Source organism: Lissotriton helveticus, chromosome 11 (genome assembly GCF_964261635.1).
Source record: "Lissotriton helveticus chromosome 11, aLisHel1.1, whole genome shotgun sequence".
NCBI lineage: Eukaryota > Metazoa > Chordata > Amphibia > Caudata > Salamandridae > Lissotriton > Lissotriton helveticus.
Genome location: NC_136072.1, coordinates 910,736,574 through 910,754,727, shown reverse-complemented (window position 1 = coordinate 910,754,727; position 18,154 = coordinate 910,736,574). Strand labels below are relative to the sequence as shown.

Below are 18,154 nucleotides of genomic sequence, written 5' to 3'. Positions count from 1 at the left end.
ATTTGAATGATTTTGTTTTAAAAAAAGAAAAAAAGTCAGCTTTGTCATTACACGGTTCTTGTGAGGTAGGGATAGTTTGAGAGCAGACAAAAGGATTCACAAAATCGAGAAGGATTTTGAAAGTTCTTTAGATGAATTGCCTGCTTGCTCTATTTGAGTGATGATATGCCCTTTATGGGCTACTTTGATATGCCTGTGATAGGAAGGCAGAGCTAGTCTGAAGGCATCTTTATCAATTTGATATTTCATTTTTAGCCAGCGCCTTTCTAGGTTTTTGCAGGAGGGTTTCCCCTGTCTCAGCTCCTTTGTGAACCAGGGGGGAGGTTTACTCCTTGGTATAGAGCAGCAATACTATCAAAAACCCAATATGAGGATTTATTGAATTGTGCTAATGCGATGTTGATATTGAGTTCTGGGAAGGGCATTGGCTGTTCGAAGACATTGGTAAAAGCATCAGAGGTCACCTGACGCCATTGTCGCAGAGTTTTATGGCCTCCAAATGTAGATTTGATTGTTCCCACTGATGATGGCATCAGAAACTGGAGTAGGAAGGATCTGTCTGGGTGAGAGCTAAGGGAGGGTCACAACATAGCTCTCTAGCATTAGTAGAGATTAAGTCTAGGCTGTGACCAGCTGCATGAGTGGGGCCTTTAACTTTTTGATGTAGATCTAACAACCCATGTCGGAGATTAATTGTGCTACCTCTCTGTTAGAGAGATCTTCCCCATGATAATTGAAGTATCCCAACAGCAGGAAATAATGTCGACAATACGTGAGTGCCAATAAACGCAGTTAGCAGCGACTAAAATCTTTCTTAGGGTTTGGGGGGGGTGATAAACAAGAGCTCCTTTCCAAAAGTCTCCAGAAGGAAACTCTAGTTTGAAAATACCCAATTCTACTCAGTCAGCCATTAATGCATCAACTAATGATACTTTAATCGCATCTTGAAAAATAAATTCAGTTCCACCTCCCAACTTGAATTCTCGGTCAGATCTGATCATATGGTAATTACCTGGGAGTGCAAGCGCAACTTAAGGAAGGGTGGTTGTGCACACATAAGTTTCTGTAAAAAAGAATACTTCCAGGGACAGGAAGGAAATTAGGTTCCAAATTTCAATGGCATGCTTAGGAAGGGATCTAACATTGCATAAAAGGCTATTTGGGCTACAAGGTAACATATGAGCCCTAGTAATAGCAAGGGTTTCTGAGGAAACAGCATGGCTGTCAGAATGCATAGCAATATCAGTGATCACACCCAAATTATTCGAGGAGTACGCCAAGCAGGTAAACCTGCATGTATGACAGGTTACCGGCCCTTCCTGGCTACAAGGGAGGTGATTTTAAGCCGCATGTTTCTCCTGAGGATAGATGAGTCTCCCAGGTTATAGAGAGTATTAGTTGAGTAGCTGATGCCGAGTCATTAACCTCGATAACAGAAGGGGCAGTGGGCCTGGAGAAGGTCGGGCGCAGGCATGCTTGTCTTTGGCGTGCCCGCTGCACGCGGCCACTGCTCGTGCATGTCAACATCTTCTTTCTGTGTGCCCCCAAGTCAGCATTAGACCAATGACTTTAAAAAATGGCATGTGGGCAGGGCCAGCTTGGCGCTGACCTATGGAGGGGGCGCTGACCTTAGGTGTGGGGGGGGGGGGGATGGGCGCTGTGTTTAGCAATAACTTAAGATTGGAGATATGAGGGGCACTTTTTCCTGGTGGTAGTGAGAACCCAGGGAGGCGGTCATGGGGTGGGGGCGCCAAAATTACTGTCGCACTGGGCGCCACCAGCTCTAAAGCCGGCACTGCATGCGAGAGCCACGCTAGAAGAATCAACCAGGAAAAGTGGCAGCTGACCGTTTTCTCCGTCAAAAATTGGTCCCACAGAGACTGCAGTGGACCGGAAAGCAGCCAAATAAAACAAAGAAGTTTACAGCTATTTCAAAGAAAAGATCATTTTAAATAAAAAATCTAAAAGTACATTAACTTGGCTGGAATTTAGGACTAGTGAGGGATTTTTGGGTTTAGGTATAGGTAATGTTTAAGGGTGATGAGTTGTTAAGGGTCAGGAATGGGTAGAGGATAGGCAACAAAAACAGGTTTTTTTTTTTGGATGGATGAAGTTTAAGGAGGGTGAGGGTTTTATTTTTAGGTATTATAAATGGGTGGAATGTATGGGTGGCGTTTAAAGGATTTAAGGGGCTTTTGGGTTCATTAATTGGTAGAGTTTAGGACTGGCAGAGACTTTTAGGGTTTAGTGATGGACAGATTTGGGGTGGTGGAGAATTTATAGGGCTCAGGATTGGGTGGAGTTTAGGGTGGTAAGTGGTTTTAAATATTCAGGGACAGGTCGAGTTTAGGGGTGCTGACGGGTGTTTAGGGGTCATGGATGGCTATATTTTAGGTGTAGTGAGGTTTTTTAGGTTGGAGTGGCACATTACGTGCTGCAACCCTTAGGGATCCTCTTTAGTATCAATGCCCTGGGTACTCGTGGTACCATTTAGTAGGGACTTACAGGGATGCTAAATGTATGGCCAATTGGGGGAACAGATGTATAGTTTTAGGGAAAGAGATCTGGCTCTGGGGACCTGGCTAGCAAGAGCCCAGTGCACTTTCTGTCAAAATTGCATCAAATGCCAGGCAAAAAGAGGGGTGGCCATGTCAAAAGGGGTACTTTGTTATACTAAGAAGTCAGTGGGCTTTCTGTAAGAGGAGTTACTGGGTAAAAGTGTATACTTCTTCTTAATCCTAGGTGTCACCACCTTAGCCTTTACTGATAATTATGTTGGGGCAGATTTAAGTAGGGGTAGAAACTGGACTGTGGAGAGAGTCTACACTAGGAATTTCTCTTCCTCTTGTAGCACATGCATATACACTTTGTGGTACTTAAATGCCCTATCGATGACCTCATGGCAGGATGGTGTCATCTGATGGAGAAGCTCTAGCTGGATAGTGGTTCAAACCTTGCCCCCCCCCCCGCCCCCAGGGCGTAAACACACAAGTATTCCTAAGGGTCATCAACTACCTTTGTCGAAAGGCAGCTGTATGGGTCCATGGATTCACTAGTGCAATATTAAGTTTGTGGGGTGTGGGGACCCCTCAAGTACCTCTGGTGGAGGAGGGGTTGTGAATGACTGTAGTGGTGTAGGTGAAGGCAGAGGTAGGGTAGATGGAGGAAGTGGTGGTGGTGGTGATGGGAAATGTGGAGGAGGGCTTGTGCTTAGTCATTCTTGGGTGCCAAATCCAAAGAGATCTCCGACAGAAGCTGCTCTTTAAAGACAAGCCTTCTTTTATGAGGGATGGTCTCTGAGGGCTTAGGATGAGATGGTTTCGCCAAAATCTTTCCCATGATACGGTGGATTAAGACGCCCCTCTGCCTGCCATCGAGTCCTCCTCCGGTTTCGATATAGACAACTTTTCAGATCCAATAACCAACAAAGCTTTTGGCATCGACTGGTGGCACCTTTGGCATATACTTCAGGTGCGAGCGAGGATGTGCAAAACCCGGGATCGAGGATGGCCTGACGTATGTTGAGGCTTGCCACCCTTTGGGGGGAGGCCTAGTCAGCTCCAAAGCCTTCTCTCATGCCGATCAGAACCCAAAAGTGGCAGAGGTCCTGGGGTGCCTATTTCTTTTGTTCATGCTCGGGACTTGATGCCATCTCCAGTAGTAGTGGTAATCTACATCAGCGTGGGACTTCTTATGCAGGCTTGTTTCAACACATGGCTCTCAAAGACAGGTGTCGTACTTACGACCCTGGGCATCTTTTTACTTCGAGGGTCTGCGGTCTTTGGTATCAGTTTCATGACTTTTTCATCATGCTCAGTCGCTCAAGGAAACTTTCTCTGGGCTGGGGGATGGCTGAGGTACTAGGACGTAGGATGAACAAGTGTATTGCTTGCCCCCAATAATGGCCAGAGTTTCAGGACATGTTTGTCAATATATCTTGCAGTGTACCCAACACCTCTCTCTGCTGTACCTTAAGATTTTATTTGAGCGGAAGGCGAGAGGGAACTCACCTCCCCCTCACACTTGCATTCTCTGGAGCACTGTAATGTATAATAATCCATCGGACACTTCCCTACCCTGGTACACCCTACACTTTTGCAGACCTTAACTGTTGACTCAGCACACAGACTTATATGGGGAATGACATCAGTCTGAAGGTGAGAGTATAACCTATTGGTGTAGCTGCTAGAATGCTCTTAGGAGACAACTACAGCAGTCTGAAGAGCAAGTGCATGAGTTTTATTGTGCAAAGCACACAAAAACTGAAAAGACTGTAGTTGCCTGGGAGAATTTAGTCTGTGGTTTTAGTGCTACTGAAAAGGCATATTGAAAGCAGTAGAACTTTTAATCTAGCCCACTTCTATCAAAGAAGATTACTTACAGGCACACTAGTAATAACCTATCCATCTGGCACAAATGTCCACCATTTCAAGCTGACACCACCAAGATTTTCTAAATACACTTGTCACTGTTAAGAAAACTGTTAACAGGACTTTGCTCAGGACGCACAGGTACCCACACATCCCAATGGAGGCCACATTTTTGGGTCATTCAAGCAAAGGCAGTTCTCACTTATCCAGGTGATGATGCTGATTTGTGTCCGAAATGTGTTGTCTTGCCAGAAATGTTGTTAGTACAGTGTTGAAAAGAAGGTGATGTGAAAAAGTAAAAGTATGGATCCAGCATATTGGCTGGAGCACAGAGCTATGGAACATAAGCCTCTCCTCCAAATTCTATATAGTCACACCAGTGTGGATTTCTAGCCACCGGCTGGTAGAGTGGTGATATGAATTTAGCGACTTGCAATCCGGCAGATGGGCTGGCAGGGCCGCCTGACTGGATTGACACTGTTGTGGAATGGTACCTATCTCCGTCCGGTAGCAGCCCTGGGGAGTTTAGGAAGTGGGACCTGCTTGGGATATCCACCCTAGGTGATGTTGTGCGAGGAACTACACTGAAATAGTTTACCCAGTTACAGACCGAGTTTCAACTACACAGGTCACTATTTTATAAGTACTTGCAACTGAGACATGCACTCCACCCCAAACTAAGCACGGTCGAGACCCTGCCCGAATATCACCCGCTAGAAGGGCGACTACTCACAGAAGACTTTGGGGAGCACAAAATACGCCAGATATATCAGACATTGACTACACACGCCCAAACTAACTTACAGAAGACAAGGTCGGCATGGCTCAGGGACCTACCAGATATGACAGAGGATGATTGGTCGGAGGTTCTAGCCAGCCCCCGGAGCGCAGCGGTGTCCTCGCGATACCGCCTAATCCAGTTTAAATGTATCCATCGTATATATTACACAAGATTACGGCTGTGGCAGATGGGAGCTATTTCGTCCCCAATGCGTCTCCGCTGTGAGACAGAAGAGGGTTTGTTTCTTCATACTGTGTGGAGCTGTAGTGCACTGCAGCCGTTCTGACATAGGGTAACGTCCTGCCTGAAGCAGGTCCTGGGCTGGGACCTCCAATTTGACCTGCAACTCGTTTTATTGCACAACACAGATAGAATAGGGGGAAACACATAAGGGGCATTTGCTTTTCCTGGTTCTTACCCTGGCTAAACGAGACATGGCACAGCAGTTGGGGGGGAGGGGGGGTTGACATCTCCCCCGACACTTGGAGGCTGGAGGAAAGCTTTAGATTCCTGCATGGGGCTGAGATCGCAGTTTTTCAGGCGAGGGGATGCCCCTAAAAACACAGAAAAATATGGTCTAGATGGGCAAGCTACCGAGGAAGAGAGCTACCGCCCCTGCCAGACATGGACCCAGTATAGAATGGTTACCCTATGTGATGCCCACCCTTATACAACTTAGAACCCCTGCTAAAGAGTTGAAGGTCGAACATGTGCTAAGTAATCTAGTTTTGGGGGGTTTCGAAAGCTCTGTGCGATGTTTTTTTTTAGGATGGATTGCCTGCAGGTTTTGCAGATGTTCATATGTGGTCAGTAATGCAGGTAATATGGATATCACAGATATGTCAACAGATTACTGCGAGCTTCGGCTCCATATTTACCTGGTAAATTCAATAACGAATAGTTTTCTTACCTGTCGGTGTAGTTTTGCAGCTTGAAGATCTTTCTGGATTCACTATGCTGTGCATTATTCCGCGGTCTTGTGGTTGGGTCCGGATTCGTAGTCTTTTCTTTTTTTTTTTTTGTAGCCCAGGTGGGCGTCGGCATGCTTCCTGCGGAAGCTCCCACTCTTGGGCGCCATCTTCGGGTTCTTTTTTTCCGTGTTTCTTTCGTTTCCGAAGTAATGGCAATGTTCTATTTAGTTGATATTTTACCGCTTTGTACTTTAAAGTCCTTTCTTTTTTGTTAACCACCTCTTCTCTCTCCAGCCTCATCTTTCTGGCGGAGGTGGGTGGGTTCGCTAGTGAATCCAGAAAGATCTTCAAGCTGCAAAACTACACCGACAGGTAAGAAAACTATTCGTTTTGCAGCGTGAATCTTTCTGGATTCACTATGCTGTGCATAGATTTTGTAGCGGTTTCTCATCTCTGTGGCAGCTGGGTGGAAGATGAGCGTTGGGTGTTGAATATGTGCTGTAGCACCTTCTGTCCAACTTGAGCTTCCTTGTTCATTTGTATATCCACACAGTAGTGCTTCGTGAACGTGTGCACCGAAGCCCATGTTGCCGCCAGGCATATGTCCTCTATGGGTGTGTTAGCCAGGAAGGCTATTGTAGCGCCCTTCTTCCTAGTGTAGTGGGCACGTGTCCCCTCTGCCAGCTCTTGTCCTGCACGCTTGTGGCAGAGTTGAATTGTCTGTGCGATCCATCGTGCAATGGTCTTTTTGGTTACTGCGTTCCCCATGAAGCTGTTTGCGAATGACAAAGAACTGTTTTGTTTTCCTGTGTCCCTTTGTCCTTTCAATGTAGTGCATGACTGCCCTTCTGGCGTCCAGGGTGTGCAGCGCTCGCTCTGCGCTAGTTGTTGGTTTTTGGGAAAAACTCGGTATCTGTATAGACTGGTTCATGTGAAATTTGGATACCACCTTCGGCATGAAGTGTGGGTCAGTCCTCATCACAACCCTATCATTGTGTATTTGTATGTAGGGTTCTTGTAGCGTCAGCGCTTGAAGCTCGCTTACTCTGCGTAAGGACGTTATTGCAACCAGGAAGGCTGTTTTCATAGTTAGCATCTTTAGGGAGGCCTTGTGAAGTGGTTCAAAGGGCTCTTTCATGAGTTCCGTTACGACTGTGTTCAAGTTCCATGCAGGAGGCGGCACCCGCTTGGGTGGTGCGATCCTTTTCGCTCCTTCTAGGAATCTCTTCACCACCTGTGATGTGAAGAAACTCCTGCACGTTTCTCCCCTTGTGTAGGCGACTATCGCTGCCAAGTGAACTCTTAAAGAGGGTGAGCTAAGGTTTTTTTCCAGCAAGTGCGTCAGGTACCTTAGCACTGTGGAGTCCCTCTTCATTTTATTGTGAAGTCTTTCTTGCCTGCACCATATTGTGAATCTTTTCCATTTCGCAACGTAGCACTTCTGAGTGCTGGGCCTTTGTGCCTCCCGAAGGACCCTCAGGGTGCTTTCTGGCAGTCTCAAATGTGCGAACTCTATGTCCTCGGGAGCCACGCAACTAGGCTCATGCTCTCTGGTTCTGGATGTAGTACCTCTCCGTTCTGCATGGAGAGTAGGTCTTTCCTCCTGCTGAATCTGTGGGGTGCACACTGTCATCTCCATGATCTGCGAGTACCATGTCTGCCTCGCCCACTGTGGTGCGACCAGTATCAGTGTCATGTTGCTCGCTCTGCACTTGCTCAGCACTCTGTGCATCAGTGGTATCGGGGGAAAGGCGTAAGCAAATGTCCTTGACCAATCTATCCATAGGGCATTCCCCAGTGACCCCTCCTCGGGCTGCCTGGATGCGAAGTTTTGGCATTTTGCATTCTGGCGTGTGGCAAACAGGTCCACCGATGGTGTCCCCCATCTGTCGAACAGGTACCTTGTCTCCTGAGCATTGAGCTCCCACTCGTGGGATGCCGAGGTCTGCCTGCTGAGCCAATCGGCTTGTATGTTGTCCTTCCCTGGTAGGTGTATGGCTAGCAGGTCTATCTTGAGAGGGATGGCCCATCTCCATATCTCCTGCGCCAGCGTTGAAAGCGGGGCTGACTGTGTGCCCCCCTGCTTGTTGATGTAGAACATCGCAGTGGTGTTGTCTGTTTGTATCAACACCTTGTGTTTGTACAGTCTTGTTTGAAAGGCTTTCAGTGCAAGGAAGATTGTCTTCAGTTCTAGGTAATTGATGTGCTTTGCCGCATCTGTTGGCGTCCAGTCCCCTCACCTTGAGCTCCTCCATGTGAGCGCCCCATCCCTTCAGGGATGCGTCTGTGGTGATGGTCACCGTTGGCGTTGGGGGCGTTAGAGGCTTTCCCCTTGTTATGTTCTCCATGGTCCACCATGCCATCTCCTTCTACACTGCGTGCGTTACAACCACTAGATCCTCCCAACCGCCTGTAGCTTGTGACCATTGCTCCTGTAGCCATTCTTGAATGGGTCTCATGTGGAGTCGTACATTTGGTACCAGGTGGATGCATGATGCCATCATCCCCATGATCTTGCTCGCAGTCCTCACTGTCCGAGCTTGTCCCTTCCGGTAGAGGCGAGTTTCCTTCACCAGCGCCCTCGCCCTCTTCTCGCTGGGGAACACCTTGCCCTGTAAGGTGTTGATCTGTGCTCCCAGGAAGATCTTGACTTGTTCCGGCTCCATTGATGATTTCTTCCAATGGATGGAGAACCCCAGGCTTATGAGCGTGCTCGTCACTGTATGTGCGTGCTGCTTGCATTTCTGGTATGAGTTTGCTTTCACCAGCCAGTCGTCCAGGTAAGAGTATACGTGTATTCCTTGCCTTCGTACGTGCGCTGCGACTGCTGCGAGGCACTTTGTGAAAACTCTTGGTGCTGATTTTAGTCCGAAGGCCAGTGTCGTGAACTGGTAGTGGCTTTCTCCAATGGTGAACCTGAGCATGTGTTTGTGCTTTCTGTTCATTGGGATGTGCAGGTAGGCGTCTTTGAGGTCTATTGTGACCATGAAGTCCCCGGTCTGCAATTGTGGGAGCACCTCTTGCAGGGAGGTCATTTTGAATTTTTGCGTTCTTATGAATTTGTTCAGGAACCGTAAGTCCAGAATGGGTCTCATTGTCTCGTCTACCTTTGGTACCAGGAAGTACGTTGAGTATATTCCTGTGTTTCTTTCCTTGAAGGGTACCCGTTCTATGGCCTGCTTCCGCAGGAGTTCCTTTGCCTCCTCCTGAAGACACTGCAGCTGCTTGCTTGCTAGTGTTTTTCTTTTTGGTTTTCTGCTTGTTGGCCTCCCCTCCAACTCTATGCAGTATCCGAATTGGATAATGTTGAGGATCCATTTGTCTGATGTGATTTCTCTCCACTCTCGGAGGTAAAATCTTAATCTTCCTCCCACTGGTGTCATGTGGTCGTAGGTGTCTAGTTTGTCTTGACCCCTCTGTACGTGTTGCCCCCTGGGATCTTCTTTGTGGGCGGGCACACGGAGTTTTTTGAAGTCACTTAGAGGCGGGCTGCTGTCCCCCTCTTCTGTTCTGTCCACGTCCATTTCCTCTCCCACGAAAGGACTGGCCTCTTTGTTGGTACTGCCAGGACTGCTTCTGCTGCCCCTGTTGAGCCTGCGAGTCTGCCTGGTGCGCTTGTTGGAAAGCCTGGTGTGATGTACCTGGCTGGTTTCCACCTCTCCCGCTGGGCCTCCGTGACGGGGTGCCCCTTTTGTTGCCTCTGAACTGCAATGCTCCCATGGATCTTGCTGTTTCGTTATCTTTCTTTAGTTGATTGAGCTTTTCATCAACTGTTGTTCCGAAAAGCGTGTCGCCGTTGAACGGTGTGTTCAGGATACTGTGTTGCACCTCCGGTTTGAACCCTGAGATCCTTAGCCAGGCGTGTCTCCTTTCCGTGACACCCATCATCATGAGCCTGCTGGCGGTGTCTGCCCCATCTAGGGACGTCTTAAGGCAAGAATTTGCCGCGTTCTTCCCTTCTTCAACCAGTTTTTCGGCCTTCTGCCTGGCATCCTGGGGCAGGTCTTTCACCAACTGCCCCAGCTCCTCCATGATCTGGTACATGTGCCTGTTTATCAGGGCGTTGGAATTAGCCATGCGCCAGTGGGTCACGGCATTCCGTTCGATCCTTCTGCCCACCAGATCCATCCTCATGCTCTCCTTATCCGGTGGTGGACCCGAGGTAGTGGGTACGTTAGCCCTCTTCCTTGCTGTGGCCGTGATAATGGAGTCTGCGGAGACCGTGCCCTGAATGTAGGCTGGGTCCTTTGAGGAATGTTTGTACGTTTTCTCTGTTCTGGGAGTTACTGCCTTGCATGTTGCGGGTTCCCTGAATGCTTCCTTCCCCTGGGCCAAGACACTGTCGAGCATTGGGAGGTACTGGCTCCTTGTTTGTGTTGGGAGCAATGTCTCTAGAAGGAAGTCCGCTTTCTGCTTCTCTTCGTCGAGCTTGAGCTGGAATGCTGCTGCGGCAGATTTTATCACCGAGTTGTAGGCCCCGATGTCGTCCGGCGGCGAGGGCCTCGAGGGGTATGTGTCGACTGCCTCCTCCGGGCTGTCGGTGTCGACATCTATGTAATCTACCTCCTGTAGGTCAGAGGGTGCCAACTCTGCGTCCGTCCTGCTGTCCTCTTCCTCCCCATAGTTGTAACTATCGTAGGGATTCTCGTACCCTTCTTGGTCGTCGACCACCTCGACGTCTTGGTCTTGTTCCTCGGCGACCTCGTCGATCTCGTCTTCCTCCTCGACTACCTCCACCACCGGTGGCTTGGTCTTGTGAGGGATCGTGAAGGCTTTCATCTTAGCGTCGAAATCTTTCTTCCTCTGCATGATGTTCTCCATTTCGGCCTCGAGGCGCCTTCTCTTCTTCTCCATCTCGGCCGCGTGTTCCGCGTCGGATGGATCAGCCGTTCTTTTCGGCACTTGGATCGGTGCTGAGCTTTTCGGTGTCGAAGTTTTCGACGTCGAACCGAGTTTTGGCTCTCTGGTCGTCGTCGTTAGTTTAGGGTCTTTCTCCCTCGGCGTCGATCGATCCTTTTCGGGGACGATTTTCGACGTTTTCTGCTGATCAGCAGCTCTCGGCGCCGGGGACTCCTTCTCGGAGGATCCGCTGGGCCTGTGAGTAGTCGCGGACGCCGCCTTCTTTGGCGTCGGCGCTTTCGGGGTCTTGCCCTCGATTTTTCGAGACTGAGAGTCTCTCGGGTTCTTGGGGGCCGAAGAATCTCCTACCTTATCAGAAGTCTTCGTGTAATCAGTCTCTACGACCGTGTAGCTGTCGTCTTCGGCGGCAGCGTTGTCTTCTTCCTCGGAGGACATCCCCAGCTCGTAGAGGGACGGAGTCGGGGCCTTCCCTTGCAGGGTGGCGTGCGCTACCCTCTGTCTCTCCCTCACACGAAGGATCTTCGGTGCGAAGGCAGAGCAGGCGTTGCAGTCTCCGCTTTCGTGGTCCACCGGTAGGCAAAGGTTGCAAACCGGGTGCTGGTCCTTCTGCGCGTACTTGTGGTGGCAGTTACGGCAGAACTTGAACGGCGTGTTGTCCATCATCGAGCATCCAGGGGCTCCCTGGTCGCGTGTTCGTCGACGGTCGTCGAGGATCTCGATGAAAAACGCCTTCTCCTTGCTGATTGTTCGTCGATGAAGTCCCCTGGAGTCTTCAGATGACTTCTCCTTGTGTTTTCTGTCTTTTCCTTTCTTCTTTCTCCAAAAATGTCTGGAGCCCAAACGGGAACGATCCAGACCCGACCGCGGAAAAAAAGAATCTGAAGATGGCGCCCAAGAGTGGGAGCTTCCGCAGGAAGCATGCCGACGTCACCGGAAATACACCCAAGGGGGTGTGACGCCGACGCCCACCTGGGCTACAAAAAACAAAAAAAAAAAAAAAAAAAAAAAAGAAAAGACTACGAATCCGGACCCAACCACAAGACCGCGGAATAATGCACAGCATAGTGAATCCAGAAAGATTCACGCTGCAAAAAATATGTTTACCAAAAAAAAAAAGTAATAGTATATACGACTGACCTGGACATATGAGGGTAATTATAAGGAAATTTATGAGGATTTTTTTAGATTGTAAGGTGCCGGCCAGGCAATGTTTGATTGTAGCTTGCAATGACCTTTCTAGTATGGAATAATCCATCTTGTCATATTAAACCATCATCACAATTAAGTGCAAATATGTCATTGGAGCCTTTACCTCAAATGATAGACAAAATTGGAACTGCATTTAAACTTAGTGCCTTCAATGGTCCATCCAGCCAAGGGATTTACAGCACACTGCAGTGGAGCATGGAGGCGACTACACTGTCAGGGTTATCCAAAGTCCATACATATGTATGTGCAGAAAAGTCATGTGTCAGCATATAACAGTCCAGTGACTTTAAAGGAACTGCAGAAGAGCATTAAAAATTACAACACAGCTTGTCTTCTGCATGCTGTGATATCCAGGCTTACTCAGCAGCATCTGTATGTACTATATTCAACTCACAAAAATATTGTCATTGTTGCTTAGTCCCGGATCTACATATCTTTCAGAATTCATTTAATTCCTTTACCGAGTTCTCTCCTATTGCTGCTTACCCGCAACTGATCACTCAGCTTGGTATCCACATCAAGACGGATAAGAACTGGCTCTGTGAGACCTGCAAAAGATAATATAGATGGATAGGTGTGAAAAAGAGATAAAGAAAGAGGAGAAGCGAGGGACAGTCAGACCATGGCAGCTCTTAAAGGAGGAAACGAGAAAGAATGCTAATATAGCTAAGTTAAAAAAGAAAGAAAACCTAGTTACAGGAGAAGAGGAGAAGGCAAATGGAGAAAAGTGAAAAGATGCAAGACAGGAACAGTACATGACAGCAAGGAGACAGGTGGAGAGAAAGTTGAAGATCTGTGACAGATTAAACATCCACAGAAAGCTACAGCCTATGATCTCCAGCAGAAGCATTTCAGACTACGATGGAATGCAGACAGTAAGGATTAAAAGCTGGCACCCACGATACCCAAATCAAAGTTAGTAAATAATTTGTCTGACTCTTACCTGCCTGGGCAAACTCCACTAGCTGTTTAGGGAGGGTGGCTGAGAAGAGCACGGTCTGGCGATTCTCTGGTAGGCGGGCGATGATCTCCTGCAACTGCTCTGCAAAACCCATCTCAAACAGTCTAAAAACACAAAATCAGGGGGTAATTTTAATGGAGGAAAATGGTCCACTTTCAGAAAGTTGTAGCTAGGGATGATGAATAACGTCTGTGGTGGGTACAGTCAGAAGCAGGATCTGAGGCAGAGGAGCGAAAGAAGGGCGGAGGCGGGGATTATTAACATAATGGTGTTCGCTGATATTTGCCAAACTGGACAGCAGGATGATCAAACTGCCAATGGGCAACAATAAAGTTTGGTGCAAGTTCTGCAATTGGAAGACCGCATGAGCAGTGGCCAGCCTAATGAGGCCTAATTATGAAAAGGTAGGTGCTAATAGAGGACAGGCAAATTGCAGAATGTAATCTCTTTATGCTCGAATAAGTGGGAGAAGAGGAACTTGTTTTTCCATCTGCATTTTCCATGCAGCAGTCTGCTGGGGAGGCCGTGTGGCGATCCTTTCTTCAAGTGGGGAGTTTCAGTTGCCCGCTACCCATGGTCCAAGCAAACCTCCCTGACCATCGGAACGGAACTACTGAAATCCATCCAAAATATAATTCATCACTGACCTGTCAGCCTCATCAAAGACCACGTATTCCACACTGCGAAGTTTGAGGTTCATCTCTACTGCAACATGCATCAGACGTCCAGGTGTGGCGATTATTCTACAGGAAAAGAGGCATGGTTGATAAATGGGACCGAGACGACATACAAAATGTAGAAATATTGACAAGTCTGAATAAGCCACATAGATTGGTGACTACAAACTGACTGCAGTAAACATGTCCAGTCACCATCCACAGCGACAAGTCCAACAGCTGTCACTGATGGCGTGAGTTGAAGTCAGTCATTGCAGACAAACATACGGATGAGCATGACACACATACACACCACAAACAGAACCTTTTAGATTAGCAGTTCGAATACACTAGTTACGTTTAGTCAATATTGTGGATAAAAGAAGCATACATTATCAGTTGTTTAGCTGCCCATGCACATTCAACCACCAGCAAATAAACCAAACCCCTTACATGAAGAGTCTTACGCCACATCATGGGGCAAGATAATTTTGCCCGAACCATGCTTAACCTTGCTTTTATGCAGATTAATTTAACCACTGCACTAACTACCCTTGCTTTGCTTAACCTTCCTCTCCTAGGAATTATGACTGTATGCAAATACTCTTTTGTTGCACAAATCATTGATTAGATCTCCTACTCGCCAAAAGAGGCAGGCTCCACAGATCTTTCCACAATCTAAACTTAAAACTTACATGTCTGGATTCTCATGCAGAGCAGCAAACTGGTCCTCCATTCTGTGAGGCAAAAAGAAGAAACATTTGTTCAAGCACAGCTAAGTGTGTAATAGTGTAATGAAGGGGAGCCCCAGGAACATTTTACTTCAAGCACCCAGAGATACAAAACAAACTAAAAGGCATATTCTTGGATTGGCCGGAAGTGTTCTACTAGCACCACACTGGCACCAGGAATTAGTATGCACTTAAAAGCACACTCTTAATCCCATACTTGGAAGCGTGGTCTGTATACACTGAAGTTGGGTGCTCCCACACTTTGGCACAGGGTCATTGCAGCTCGGCTGAATCTAAATAAGTGTTCAATATTAGCTGATGAAATACATTGTATAAGTCCATACCTGTCTCCTCCAAGGATCAGAGCAGTTTTGAGGCCTGTGAACTTTCCCAGCTGCAACATGAAAATGAGGAAAGAAGAGAAGCAACACAAAGAAACAGGTTTTATTCTTAAATACTAAAAGCAATACATTAGGAGAACAGTTACCATATGCATGCTCCTGAACACTGAAAGCTATAGGCAATAGTTGAGATGGGGGAAGGAGATCACTGTGCAAAAGCAGTGTTGTCTGTGGGAAAGTAATGTAATGGAGCAAGAGCTGTAGGGAATGGTACAGAAAATAAGGCTAAGGTTTTGATGCAGGGAATGGTGTAGGAATACTGGATGTGGTGTAGGAAATAGAGAGCTGCAGCGAATGGTGTAAAAATGCTGTATTTGAAGGGCTCTAGGGAATGATCCAAGGATATGGATTAGTGGGAGATGTAGGGAATAGTGCAATAACTCTGGATGGGGAGGTGAAGGTAATGATGCAAGAATGCTGAAGAGGTAACTGTAGGTAACGGTGCAGGAGCCTTCACTATAGAGTAGTTGTTGGAAACAGTGCAAGAACATCAGACGAGGGTGGGAGAGGTTTGAAATAAATGAAGAACGCTCAATCTAGGACATCTGCAGGGGGACTGCTTTGCTGAAGGGAATGCTGTAGGCATGCTGGATGTTGGGGTGCTAAACGGAGTGGTGCAGGAGTACAGAGTGCTGGAACCTGTCGCAAAAATAGTATTAAAGTTGTTTATTAAAAACTGCAGTGAATGGTGCAGAAACATTTTGTACGGTGAAAATCAGGGAAAGTTGCAGGACCACTATAGAAGCAGCATAAGCACACTATAGCTGAATGTGCCAGCTACAAGAAATGGTGTAATAGTGCTAGCTATGGTGAAGCAGAGGGGAAACCCAGCAGAAGATCTACTTCCTGAAGTTACCTCCTTGGTAAATTTTAGAGTCTGTAAAGCCAGCTCGCGTGTTGGCGACAGGATGAGCGCTCTTGCTCCAGTCTGCGCACTACGAGCCTTTAACTTCTCAAACATGGGAATAAGAAAACACGCAGTCTTTCCACTGCCTGTTCGCGCCATCGCCACCACATCTTTTCCATCGAGGATCACTGGCACAGTCTAAAAAACAGAATAAAGAAAATTTTCCAAGATATAAAAAGGATGTCTCTTGTAAGAGGCACTTAACACAGGGGCTACAATCATCAACATAGCACCGATCAAGCAGTCTTAGCAATCCCACAACATTAATTGCATCAATCACAGAATCTAAAACAAGCTGGCTCACACTATGGATCCACAAGGATTGTGTGCCAGTCACAAGGTCAACTACAAGGGTCACTACCAACTATGATTGGTAGAGAATGTGTTCTAGTCAAACGTTCAAGAACAAGTAGTTCTGTGCACTCCAACTGGTACACTGGGCATGTGCCAGTCATTTCACTAGATACAGGGATGCTACAGACTTGCTCGTAAATTATATGCTGTTTCAAATCAAAAGCTTGGACGTGGAATACTACAAACTGTTACTGGTACAACATTTAAGAGGATGTTGCCAGCCAAAGGATCAGACCAAGAAGAACATGTAATAGAGGATTAGATAGGTACATTAATCACCGGCATACTACATAGGTAGTAATATCAGACACAGCTCTGTGCCTGGTGCAGAATGCATTACAGCAGAAGGGTCACGCTAGCAGTATCGTACTGACACAGAGGGCGTGTTCTAGACACAACGGGCATGGTCCCACTGGCAATGATATGTGCAGAAAACTGTTCACCAAAATAAAGACCCTGGTTTTCTCAGATTTATGCAATGTGGGATTCCGGGGCGTTATTCAAATGTCTGTTTTACTAGATGGACTTAGTTTATTATTAAAATTCAGGGTTTCTTTGCACTGACACCATAGAAATTTGAGTACCCAAGAATAAAAGCAGAAGCCAAATGCCCCAAAATGTCAAATAGAATGTATCAAAAACTGGAGCTTACAATGACACTTGTACCTTCCAATACAAGCTCGTCCTAGGGGGGTGATCATTTTATTGGGGGTGCTGGAAACATTGGCCATGATGGCAGTATATGGTGCGTGGAGCAATGTAGCTGGCAAGATGACTGATTTGCACTGGCATTTCTGTGGCTTACCTGGACACATATCTGAGCCTATTTTGTGCACCTTGTTCCCTTTTGAATATTTGTGGCTGACATGGAAGAATCACCCAGGCTGGTGAGCACAGCGAGAGTTTGAGCAAGGAAGAAGTAGAAATACAGCAAGAGAGAGTCAGACCTTCCCCGCCAGAGCGGATGCAAAACCCTTAGAAAGAAATGAAGACAGGATGGATTGGGGGACTGCTTCGAACTACTGGCCGATAGGTCTTTTCAGGCTTGTTAAGATTAGCGTACTTTTAACCTAAAAACCGGCTTTCCATTCTTCTCTTGCTCTCCTTTTCTTACCTTACTCTCCTTTTCTCCCAGGTCATCGTGACCATTTTATCAAATTTCAAACAGAAGTTCTAGTACCTCAAACTTGGTGCCTTCATATCCACCTCCTTGAAGTATTGTGTATGGGTTCCCCTTCACCTGTATGACTTTAGAAATGTTCCGGGGTCTAAGTGCATCTTCACCTATGGCTCGCTGTTAAGGCTCTTTTCTGTGGTGTAAGATGCCCGATTGTGTGGGGGCTTTTCTCACTGCATCACTTAGCGCCTTCCGCCCCATTTCTATCAGCCTCAGGGCACGTGTGTTGGCTGACGAAACAATTCATGGATGTCGATTCACCAAAATGTCAGTAGTGGACATCACACAATATTGGACCTGAATGTTATCACAGAAAGTGACACACAATCTTTGACCCTTAATCGTCTAAGGAACTGACCTTAGCGTGACATCACAAAAATTGACATAGTTGAAGCGCCATATTAGCTAATGATTAATATAACAATGTTAACACGGGCAAATGTCCATTTTAGATAATACCTATATTAAGATGCCAACACGATCTGTGAATGTAGTGGGGTTTAATACTTGCCCTGAATTGTAGCAAGCAACTGAATCAAGTTAGCCAGTCTGTTTCTAGATGGCTGTCAGGGGGGTGGGGGTAATTGTGGAGGGAAGCGTGGTGTAGTCGGTGGAGGGAGGAAAGGGGGAGGGCTGGGGCGATTTCGGGGGGGGCGGGGGTATGGCTCGCCCCATCCACACCCTAAGACCAACTGGAAAAAATGGGGTCAAATAGTGCATATTAATACAGAGTTTTCATATAATGTTGCCAAAAGTCATAGGTTGTCTAATAGAACTCATCAAATATTCAAGTTCTTGAATGGAGTGCTGTTGTAAAGTGCCCTTTTTGGATGGTC

The 18,154-nt window shown here is 47.1% G+C and overlaps 1 protein-coding gene across 2 annotated transcripts in view; it reads right to left on the bottom strand.

Moving 5' to 3' along the window:
- The window catches only part of DDX54 (DEAD-box helicase 54), a 140,516-nt gene that overhangs the window by 42,923 nt on the left and 79,439 nt on the right, over positions 1-18,154 (bottom strand). For both annotated transcript variants that reach the window (XM_078667161.1, XM_078667162.1), the window contains exons 4-9: positions 15,737-15,925; positions 14,824-14,873; positions 14,444-14,485; positions 13,740-13,835; positions 13,075-13,196; positions 12,618-12,679 (exon numbers count right to left, since the gene is read on the bottom strand). In XM_078667161.1, the coding sequence (XP_078523287.1) occupies positions 12,618-12,679; positions 13,075-13,196; positions 13,740-13,835; positions 14,444-14,485; positions 14,824-14,873; positions 15,737-15,925 (561 nt within the window). The remainder of the gene's footprint in view (positions 1-12,617; positions 12,680-13,074; positions 13,197-13,739; positions 13,836-14,443; positions 14,486-14,823; positions 14,874-15,736; positions 15,926-18,154) is intronic.